This window comes from Glandiceps talaboti, chromosome 18 (assembly GCF_964340395.1).
Source record: "Glandiceps talaboti chromosome 18, keGlaTala1.1, whole genome shotgun sequence".
Taxonomy (NCBI): Eukaryota; Metazoa; Hemichordata; class Enteropneusta; family Spengelidae; genus Glandiceps; species Glandiceps talaboti.
This window is the reverse complement of record NC_135566.1, coordinates 11299435-11311834: the sequence shown is the minus strand read 5'-3', so window position 1 is coordinate 11311834 and position 12400 is coordinate 11299435. Positions and strand designations below refer to the sequence as shown.

The window sequence follows — 12400 nt, the reverse complement described above, 5'->3', positions numbered from 1 at the left end:
CTTGTCAGATCATCATGGCTTGAACGATTTCTGATCAAAAGACCTCTTATATAGATCTCCATCAAGTGGGTAGTTTCAGAAGTCCATCCCTTACAACTAGTGTGTGAAGGTTACTTGCAGTGCACGAGACCACTCCTTTATTTTAGATACAACTAAACATATTAACTATCATGCTAACAATTTAGTATGTAAAATGGCTTGAAATTAACTTTATTCTATGGTTGGATGGTGACCAGTAGTCCCGTATTCCTGAACTGTCTGAAAACAGAGTTCCTCTATTGGAAATATGTTTGATATTAAAATACTTTTACGTCTGTAAATCTTCCATCCTTTAAATCATTGCATTATCAGTCACTGAGTGGTAGCCTGAGCAGGCTACCAGCTGCAAATTATGGTAGCCCCATAACAAGAATTGGTACTCTGAGGACACAGGACTACTGTTAATGTCGAGCCCTGTGTGATATTCGAAAAAAATCATAAATTTTGTAACAAACAAGTCCTCTGAAATCCTTTTTGTGTTATCATTCTTAGTCTTAGTATTCAGGCATAACAAAAAGAAAAGGAATGTTTTCTACCCTGCAGCCCTCTAGCCAATAAGCATTGCTAATTCTCACATTCTCTTGATACTCGTAGCAATTTCATCAAAACAACCCAGTGCTGAAATTGAATTGAAACTTTAATAAGGATTTCTTCATTTCCTTGATTTGGAATTCACGTGTCCAGATGTGAAGCTTCAAGTAATCATGTCTTTCTCCCTGCTGTAAACACAGAGTACAAGCACGATGCTTACATTATTATACTGTTTAGAATAAAAAGATGGAAAATTTGACACACAGGATTTCAACATTCAGAAATTTTTCATTATTTCACATTATCGATATTTATATTTTGATGTCACAGTTGAAACATCATATTTAAATTAACAATACAATCAAACCTGTACTAGCGGCGACCTTTCTTTGTTGAAATCATATTTTAAAATAGAATACTTCATCTTTAATTGTGGAATTTAACCTAGAGTTTTTCAACATGTATGGCATAGGCACTGTTGTGTTACTCTGTTAGTTCTCAAATCTCATACCCACAAGCTTGTCCTGCATTTCTTTAGCACTATATGGTTTGAAAACAATTTGTCAAATAAGCTTGTAACAGTTATGGAGTGACTACATTCATCATTATTCAAATGGGTCATTATGTTAATGAACACAAAGAGTTATTATGTAAATCTACACGGGGTCATTAAGTAAATGAACACAAAAAGTTATCATGTAAATGAACACATAGTCACTATGTAAATGAACACACATAAACGTGATGTACACAGGATGAACGTGTGCCATATCATGCTATGACTATTTCAAATGAATATTTGAATATTGTAAAAATTATCATACTTTGAGGTCAACTTCCTAAAATCAGATCTTAGTTTTTACCTCAAAGTAATTAGACCAACAGGTCATTGAGGGTTGGTGAATTTACACAATACTAAACACTTTGTTCATATAAATGGTGGTAATGTAACAATACATGGCACTGACAATGAAGTATAGACCTTGAAGTTGACAAAACTAACAATTTGATTGGTCAGATAAGTTAGTGTGAATAATTATTACAACTATAACAAAAGTAAAAAAATATGCATAATAAGTTGACATTTTGATTGGTCAGTTAAATCTGAATAATCTTCTTGAAATTATTCATATCGGAAAAACTGTCAAAAGAAACTGCTGAAATGTATAAAATAATGAAGAGTAGTAGATGGCTGAAACTAATGATATTTTGCTTTTAGTGATAATTAGTATTTAGTAGAGCGCAGCATATAATGTAATTGAGATCATGAGATGTACAAAAGTTATACACCTGTGTGAGGCGGCCATTTTGAAATTTGAAATGTCTTGATTAGTATCATTTCCTCTAGAATACTAAAAACAATAACATTTTTAATCTTCTTTCTACCAAGGAGGGTATTTATTTATACACATAAATTACTAGTTGAGCTAGAGAGGATTTTAATTAATGTACTTAACTATTTCTTTGTTAAGTTTTGCCTTCCTCCGATTTACTGTTTTATAAGGCCAAATAAAAAAAATTGTGTGGTTCCGATAATGCCCAATTCAAAAACAGGGTGGGTAGGATTTTAAAAAAATCAGATGTCATCCGAGACTTCTCATCAGAAGACATCATGTGGTAAACTGTATTCCACCATGTTATTTTAATCACATGAAGCAATGACGTCTTCAAATCTCGTTCTTGTACGACTTTGAAAACTTGTTCAATTTTTCAATTATTTTTTCGAATTACCTAATAAAAAGTTTAGGGTTGGCAGTAAAAAACTAGGTTGGGTTGGGTTACCAGAACCAAACACTTTTTTGTGTTTGGCCTTAGCAGCACTTCATTACAGATTTCCCCAAACCAGAATTCCATTCGAAAAAGATGTGAAAATGTCAGTACTTGAGATTCCTCAGGACATTCCAGGATTTTATTTGAATAAATAGAATTTTTTAATCGATTGTACCATTTGAAATTTTGTTCCTACTCCTCCTTTACCTTAGGTTGCTAATTAGAATTCATATTGGAATTTGATATGACAGAAAAAAATGACAGAATTTTATATTTAAGATACTGAAGCGCACTGTTTTTTAATTATGACTAAATTTGAGACGATCTTTGTCAAAAAATATTATCTCGTTTATACTTTTTTTTTTATACTACAAGTTTGCAAAATCCTAAATATCTTGTCTTAAACGATTGACATTGACAATTTGAGATAACAAGAGATTCTGAATACAATACTTTCTACTTAGCCTGTCTATCTATAGCGATATGTATTGTCAACCTCACAATGCAAACATGCCTGTGGCTTTGCATGTTAATCGGACATCTGTCCTACTGTAATGATCCAAAAAAAGAAGTTCAGCGAAACACAAAACTATGCTATCTCTAAGATCAAAACTCTTGGTACCATGCAGACTTCAAGTGAATTATGTCACTTCCTGTGGTATAACAGTGTGTCCTCTGCGACTACGGCCCTATAGGAATAAGATGGTTAACCCCACAGAAACTGTTTAGATTATCTTTGATGTTTATCGATACTATCTTCAGCTATCATTTTCAACTTATAAATTATGCAGGATGCGCTATGTTAAGATAATATTTACTGATACCGTCTATAGATAACAGCATTCTATTAGTATGTGCCGTTTAATTATTGGAGTCTCCAGGCAAAAATTATATGATTTTGATTCACTCTACTATCTTTCAGGTCATGTACTAAAATATGCCGATAATGTAGACACGAATTTCATTGGTTTTCCCATTTGACATATTTTTCATAATGGGCAGTAGACGAATTTCGATGGTTTGACAAGTCCTTTTAATGGACTACATAGGCTTGAATTTCATTGGTTGTTTGGTTTGACAAGTCCTTTTCATGGGTTATAGGCTTGAATCTCATTGGTTGTTTGGTTTGACAATGCATTCAAGAAAAAAATAATAAAATCGGGAAAAATGTGAAGTCTCACAAGAAATAGTGGACGCGGAAACTGACAATTTAAAACTGTTCTTCCAATCTGTAATGGCTGTACATCTGATGAGAAGAAACCAACAATAACACAGAGACCATATGGAAAACAATGAAAAACATAACTACCTGAACTAGACACTCACGTATGAAACAAAATATATATACTAAAAAAAAAATGAAATAAAAAATCTGCTTTCCATACTTATTCTAAAATTGAGCATAATTGCCGGGAACTACACAATTTTTGTTTGGCCTTACCAGTACAATACCTATATTATCAAGTATACTATTTTTCATCTTCAAATATCTGTATCATACATTTCTTAATAGTCAACATCATTCTTTATGATTACACCAAGTCATAGCAGCTCTGTTCTGACATTTTCTACCTCACTGTCAGAACCTATGAGAAAATAATGACAATTGGCAGACTGTTACACAAATAGAACCCAAGATATCTCTTTCCTACATTACTACCATATGACCTAAATATTCCTCCTGAAAGCATGTACACATTTAATAGTAGTTGTGACCACAGCTTCAAATCATCCTAATAGTGAGAACTTTCAATTGTTAGATCCTGTATCTGTGTAATTATAGAATATATAACACAAGTATCATGCAATACTAAGCGCTAATACTTTCGTAATCTTGAGCCTTTATATTCGTATAAAGGTAAAAATATGAATATAGTAGACAAAAGTGAAAGGTAATACTTTCAAAGTTTAAATGAATAGCATTGCTTGTAAAATTTAAGTCAATCCTCAAACATAGCAAATATACTGTAAAACCTAGCTATTTTCGCTACTAGAAAATTTTGCGATTTTATAGTCTTCAGCTAATTCTCAAGGACTTATTTTCACTAATTCCCAGATTGTTACAACGTGTTCATATACAAGAAGGCAATTTTAGTCGCTACTTATTTTTGGAGTCCAGTGAAATAAGCTAAAATAAGTCTTTGTCGAAAACTGCCAAGTTTAAAGTATCACCTCAGAGCTGATACTTTCAAAATTTAGATGGTTTTACAATAGAAATTTACACCTAAAATTTAGGGCAAGTCTTCAAAACCCGTGTTTATATATGTTAATTTTGCACTATCACAATTTGTGTATGATATGAAAGCACACTCAACGTAATCCACAGTTAGATTTAGCTTTAATGCCCTCAATACATTCAAAACAAACTTCTCAATGGCAGCTGCCGCGTCAATTAGAAATTTTATAGTACTTCTGAAAGCATGAGGAGAAGACGATGAGCTTTAGGATGAGATAAAAACAAAACATGATGGAGATAGTTCGCGATAAGAGGTACAGGATCCTATGATTGACAGGCACAGAGTGCTAGAGAGATGCAAATGACTCACTTTCTAATGGTGTGTCTACAATAATTCACCCTCTTTCAAATTGCTAACATTGTCACTTTGTTTCAAATGATCTCACTATTTTTTCAAGCAGTCAATTTTTTTTCTTCTCCAAATAAATTACTGCATGACAACCAAAATCTCTGTCTGTCGAAAAAGTTTGGCAAATGAGTACATAATGTATTTTCAGCAGCTGGACAGGTCGAAGAACCGTCAAGTCTTTGAAGTAGCATTTCTTAGTCTTTATGTACATGTACCGTACATTTATGAAAAATTGAATAATCAGGTAGGTATATTTACGAAAAGTTGAACAATTATGTTATTCATTTGAGCGGTAGAAAGGAGTAAACAGTCAAGTCTTTGGTGTAGTTCAGGCTCAAAACACTTAAATCAATCACAAATTCGCTGAAGCAAGCTAAAAGCCAATAAATTCCGGCTAGAATATACTAAAAATTCTGTCATAGAAACATCTTTACTTTCATACGCCCAAACAATTTCATCAACCACAGCCATACACATTCCCAAATTTCTTAATTTGCATAAAGTCTCTTAAAAAAATCTCCTAGAAACTCATTTCACCGATGTGCTTTGACCTAGATGTTAACAACAACAACATGCACACTAGAATTCACCTACAAAAACGACACGCTGTGATTACACGAAATCAAATGAAAAAAGGCATTTATAATAATGTAATATATAACTTGTGTTAAACCAAACCCCAGGCAAAAATGTTCTCGGTAGGATGTAAATTATTTTTCAGTTAGAAGGCAAGTGATCTAGACAAGACCAATGGAAAATAACGATTATGGGGAAAAGAGTGATTTCGCTATAATTTTTCAGTGTCGAACCATTTCCCCAATCATTATTTTTCAGAATGTAGGGATATCCCATGGGAATGGTGAGTATAGTGTATACAAGTCTTCATGATTATATTAAAGGTATATATTCCCTGATCAGAGGTGGAATTTATTCAACTTATATAATAGTGTCTGCTGTGTTCTAATTAAGATATAGTACAAAGACAAAATCTTAGTTGTCTTGTCCTGTAATATGCACCAATGTATGAACTATAAACTAAAATGTGTATGTGTATGTACGTATGTACGTACGTACGTACGTACGTATGTATGTACGTATGTATGTATGTACGTACGTACGTATGTATGTATGTACGTACGTATGTATGTATGTATGTATGTATGTAGTTATGTAGGTATGTATGTATGCATGCATGTATGCATGTATGCATGTATGTATGTAACATTCAGATATATTCAGGTGTTTACCTAACATGTCTGAAGCTTGCCGATAAATACCTTGATAAAGAATTTTTATTCGAAACGTCAGATTTTACATCTATTTATACGGACTGACTTACAAGTTCCATATGCATTTCTATGTGTGTATGTATGTATGTATGTATGTATGTATGTATGTATGTATGTATGTATGTATGTATGTATGTATGTACATACTATGTGTGTGTGTGTGTGTGTGTCATGTGTCTGTCTGTCTGTCTGTCTGTCTGTCTATGTACATATTTGTGTATAGTATTAAACGTTAATTTGATATTTTGATTTCAGAATTTTATTAAAGATAATTCATTTTTGTACACTCTTGAATCTTCAGTGTTCACGTGATATAAGTTACTGCGATAGCTACCATTACAATTACAGAAATCATTCAACACAGAACATTAATAAATGTCTCACTTCTAAGAGTTTGCATCAAGTTCTATGAACTCTAATCTAAAGTCAATCTACAGTTATAATCTCGATAGTAAAATGCTACCATTTCTCCTCCAGCTATGGTTCCATAAAAACAAAATAGTGCCATATATTTCCTCCATGAGTGTGAATGGCTGTATTCACTAAATGCAACAAATAGAACAGTACGGTTTTCTCTCATTGTACTATAAACCGACATTGTCTAATAATTTTAGATGAGCAGTTTACAATATTGATATTTCCAACAAACCATATTGACAGTGTCATTTACTTCCAATCACGGTTGACCTCTGACCTTCTGTTCACTGAAACCGTATGGTTTGGCAGGCACAATGTATATAAACTTTATGGTAGTGAAAAACACTGAAATGTACATGTACCACTAAATATTTGATAATGTCAATATTACTCAAGAGCTCATTTCCCCGTGTCATCTATTTTTTGTGTGAAAATAAACAACATGGTAGGAGGGAAATAGAACAAATTTTTTTTATTGATTTCTATTCACGTATGAAAAAACTGTTTGAATATTCCCACGAATAAAAACAACGATGAAATACGATTCCCACTATAATAAAGTTCAAAAGTCCGTTGAATCACAAGTCATACTCCCTAAGCCAGTTGGAAATCTTTCACATAGCATCAAGTATGCTCCCTAAGTCAGTTGATTGATTCTGTTGAAATGATTTTCAGAAAATGTTCTGCTATGTTTGTATAAAATGAAAACAATTTATAAGTTACATTTTAAGTTTAACGAATCTACGATTATATGCAAGCTGTAGGAAGTGGTGAGGGCTCAAGGCCAAGGTTAATTTGATCTGAAATGTGACAAGAAATAATAACTGTCAAAGATAGCAATGATACACATTGTTGAACACATCAGACTCATCATCATCATCACCTCGATATCGTCTTTCATGATTTGAGAGTCTCTTCTCTAATTGGGCATGAAGAATGCGGACAATTACACCTGACCATTGATTATGCACTCAACATTCAACCATCCCATGGCTATCTTCGCTACAGCAAAAACTTCAGAAACATTCTCAAACCTTTTGACTCTTTAAAGACTTTATGTTTTTAACATAGTCATTGATGTGATATTTTACTAACCAAAATCCTATCATAAAAGGGATATTTTCAAATTTGAAAAATCTAGGTGAGGCATTGAAATCACTTTTTTTTTCAGTCATCAAACATCCACTCCAGGTACAAACTTGACTCTTATTTTTGAAAGAAATGACAATGTACTAACAGAATATGGTGCATGCATTGTGACTACCGGGCATAAACACTGACATCTACATGTGGCTGATACCAAAATTCCACAACCTAAATAGAGCGAGCAAGCTAACAAGTGATCTGAATTTGATACTGAGCTCAAACAGTTTGATGTTTTCATGACTCCAGTTAACCTTGTCACAATCATTAAAATCTCATCTACCTCAACACAATATCTCATACGGTTCATATGCATGTTCTGGGGCCAACTCACCAGATTGCAAATATTCAAATTGTAAGATCATGTGATTCGCCTTGCACCAATGAGATCCATGGATTCTGTTGGGTGCATCAAGCATATTTTTAAACACATTCGGTGGCAATTATAAATACGATGATGTGGCCAACACCCTGCAATGTTGTTTGGGACTGTGCATAAAATGGATAAATGATGATAAGCACGTAACTGACACATTTCTCAAACTTACTGATGTTATCATCAAATATATTACTTTTAACATTTTTAAGGAAAGTAGGAATCAGAATGAATTCAATGATAAGATTTTTAGAAAGTTCTTCCCAAGACTAGATAGATAATATCTGAAACATGATAACTGTATACCACTTGTCACCTTAAGGTATATTCATCTCCTTGACGAGACCCCTATCTGTAATTACGTGTTATTCCCCAATATTTTTCTTCAGTCAGTCAAGGAAAATATGAGTGACCTAAGGGGCTTTGTCAATATGAGTCACCAGATGAGTAGTGACAACTCTTAGGTCATGAGTATTTTCTGGCTGAATGAAGGAAATTATTGGGGAATAACATAATTATAACAGCGCCAGTAATATCAAAGAAAAATCGGAGAAAGTAATGGCAAGTTTGAAAGTTTTGACTCATATTTCAAACATAGCAGAACCAGTGTAGACATGAACTGTTGTGAATATAGACGTGCTGATGTAGAACAACCAGGTTATAAATTCTACAGTTTTTGTTCAACTTGACTTGTGCATGGTAAAAATGATATTGTTTGGATTTGTAGTAATATCACCAAATACTTTACATCATTCTGCTCCATATATTTATCAGTGGTTCTCATTAACTATCAGTTATTTTTTCATTCATTTTTTTTTTTTTTTTTTTTTTTTAGGTTGTCATATCTATGGTATCTTATTTCGCTTCCATGCCATTTTTATTCCATTGCATGGTGTATGTACACAAATGCTGAATTTTTAACCAGAATCATTGGTTGATTTCTTAAGATAATTCAAACTTGGAACAAAGTTAAAACTAAATTCAGAATCACTGGATGATTTATAGGTAATTCAAACTTGGCATAAAATTAAAACTAAACTCAGAATCATTGGTTGATTTCTTAAGATAATTCAAACTTGGAACAAAATTAAAACTAAACTCAGAATCATTGGTTGATTTCTTAAGATAATTCAAACTTGGAACAAAATTAAAACTAAACTCAGAATCATTGGTTGATTTCTCAAGATAATTCAAACTTGGCACAAATTTAAAACTAAACTCAGAATCACTGGATGATTTCTAAGATTATTGGAACTATATCACAAAATTAACCTTATCCAGAATACAAAATTTCTTCAATTTAGTCTATTAGTATTATTTTCAGTTTATTTATCACTACAACTATTAATATCATTTCATTTCGTTCTTCTTTCTATTTATTGTGCAGTGATGCAATTGTACTTTTTCCTTGAATATTTCATTTTGTTATATAGGGCTTGTTCAGATCGAACTATTTCTCTGGTCCTCACCGGATGCATTACCGTGATAATTTCAATGAAATGTACTCACTTTTATTCATTTGTATCTGGTGAATAAAATTCAATTTAATTCAATTCAATTTAATTTAATTCTTTGCCATCATGTTTCTGGTACAACATTTCAAACTCTAGAATTTCATATTTTGTCATCACACGAACCGTTTCCATTCATCAAATCTCCAAACTGAGATTTTGAGATTTTTTATTTCTAATACTGTTCAAACACAGGGCAGTTCAAACAGAGAATTGTTATGTTATTCTTCAGATAAACCCATGTGTTCATTTACATATACTAATGTACCACACCTGGGAATGGGAATAACATCAATTGACAATACCAGAGGGATGCACTACACAATCCTGTATTTACACTCTCTATCTGAGACACAAACTGACACGCTCAACTAAATCTCCCGAGCAAAGCAGAAGATTTCCAAGTTAACCCACTCAGAAATATGGTCATCCAGGTCTGAGCATGGCTGTAAGATCAAGGCCTTGTAAGCTGAATAAAATCCAACCATATAACTCAGTGGTATGCCTTGGAAGCTGAATAAAATCTAATTGTATAACTTGTAGGCCTTGTAAGCTGAATAAAATCCAACCATATAACTCAGTGGTATGCCTTGTAAGCTGAATAAAATACAACCGTATAACTGGTAGGCTGTATAAGCAGATTAAAATCAAACCATACAACTGGAAGGCCTTTATTAAAGCTGTATAAAATTAGACTTTCTAACTGCTAGGCCATGGAAGCTGAATAAAACTCAACTGTATATCAGCTACTATTTAAACTTGAATAGTCTGCAAAATAAATGCAACTTTTAACTAAACCAGCTACTGTCCTCAGAACCTAATTAATTAACAACCCAACAGTGTAACTGCTAATAACTCAAGACCAGGCCTTGGAAGCTCGATAAAACACAACTATTGATGCCATTGGACTAAGCCCTGGAAGCTGAATAAAGTACATCTTTTTTAACGACAAACTACAAGGTAGTCATAATGGCAAACATCAATAGACGCTGTCTCTTTGTTCCCTAGTTAAACTGTCTGGAGAATTCCTAAGGGAACACTTCACTTTGATGCCTATCATACAAAATAGCTCTATAAAAGTTTGAACGTAGTACTTTTTTTTATCATTCTATACACTGTGACCGATTGTCAACATCATTTGATGTGAATGATATGTTGATCCAATCAAATCACTTCTTACATTTCAAATACAACACTCCATTTTAGTTACTCCATTTCTCAGAGTCATATTTGTATGGACTTTTTATACTTCAGCCAAAAAAAAAGGTTGCAAAAGTTGTTGATGTATCAGTCCCGGAATAGAAGCCAAATCAGTGATATTTTGAGGTGAAATTCTAATCTTGGTGATAAGATAACAATCTGTATAAAGACACTGGTCACTTGTATTTTAAAAAAAAGCATAATCGTTTAATACAGCATAACTAAGTCAAACCATTATCACAAAAATGAATTGTCCTAGAGTTGAATCCGAGAAATGTAAGGATGGATTTTGTGTGTTGTAGAGGAGAATTAGGACAACAGGACTTAAGAATATTTCAATTGTAAGACAAATCCTCCTAGGTGATGAACAACTATCATCATTATTAATTTTTTTGTTATCTTGTTGCTAAGCATTATGTTTATATTTCAAAGTGTTGAAAAGGAAAAAAAAAAACAGGTTGATGATGGCACACAAAAAAATACTTGCAGAATATGCCGAGCGTAGAGTTTCATATTGTAGTTAGAAAAAGTAAGGTAAATGTACATATTAAGAATTTGACATTTTTTGAAATTATAAGTATAACATTAATAAGAAAAGTTTCTGTGAAATTTCCATTTATGAAAAAGATATGTATCTTTATCTTTGTAATAAGCCCAATAAAAATGTTATCAAATACAAAAAAAGGGGGAAAAAAGAAGTCAAATCATAACCTTTCTACTCTAAAATCAGAGATTTAACCACCATAGTTATCTTCATTTTGTTTGCAATTTACAGAATAATGGGTGATGTCAATCCTCAGTTCAACACTGAGTGAATTATACCGGTGAGAACAATTCCTGTGATATATTATACACAAGTCATGTACATGTTATGTACTTTCATATTAATTTACTTGAAACTTTTTTTCCGTGTTTCAATTTTATTTATGTGTCTATTTGCAGTCCATAAAAACATGATTTCAACATCTCATAAAATTGGTGAAAATCAAATCAAAGGAAAACAGCTCAAGATGCTGAATAATTAAATCATTGCATGATCAAGGTTCGTATTAAATGGATTGAAACGTCGCATTCCTTTCCAATTTACCGTTCCAAAGTAACTATATTGGACTGTCCTAGTGATTCTTGGAGCCATGAGCAATATATTCTCCACAACCGCTTTAATGAAATTTGAATTCCTTGAATGTAAAAATAGAATATTCTGAATCAAATGATTTCAGATCTTTGTATGTACGAATACATAAAAACAGACCGAGGGTGCTGTTAACGCTGTAACCTCCTTCTTTCCTGCAACATGGAATAAACCTATCTATATACTCATTGTAGTTGGGCCAAACCATTATGACAACAGGGAAGATTAAACATACATACATGCTATGTTTTATAACTGTTCAATTAAATGTTCAACTTACCATTTTGTTCCTCTGTTGCTTTCCTAACATATCGACAATATAGTTATGAGCTGAAATTTAAAAAAAAATTAAAAATTAGTGAAATGATTACTAATTTATGAAACAATGTTGTTATTTCTCTTGGTAA

The 12400-nt window shown here is 32.5% G+C and overlaps 1 protein-coding gene across 1 annotated transcript in view; it reads right to left on the bottom strand.

Annotated features, from left to right (window-relative positions):
* The window catches only part of LOC144449182 (uncharacterized), an 89514-nt gene that overhangs the window by 12140 nt on the left and 64974 nt on the right, over positions 1-12400 (bottom strand). Inside the window, exon 3 of the mRNA XM_078139684.1 lies at positions 12274-12323. Coding sequence (XP_077995810.1) covers positions 12274-12323 — 50 coding nt within the window. The remainder of the gene's footprint in view (positions 1-12273; positions 12324-12400) is intronic.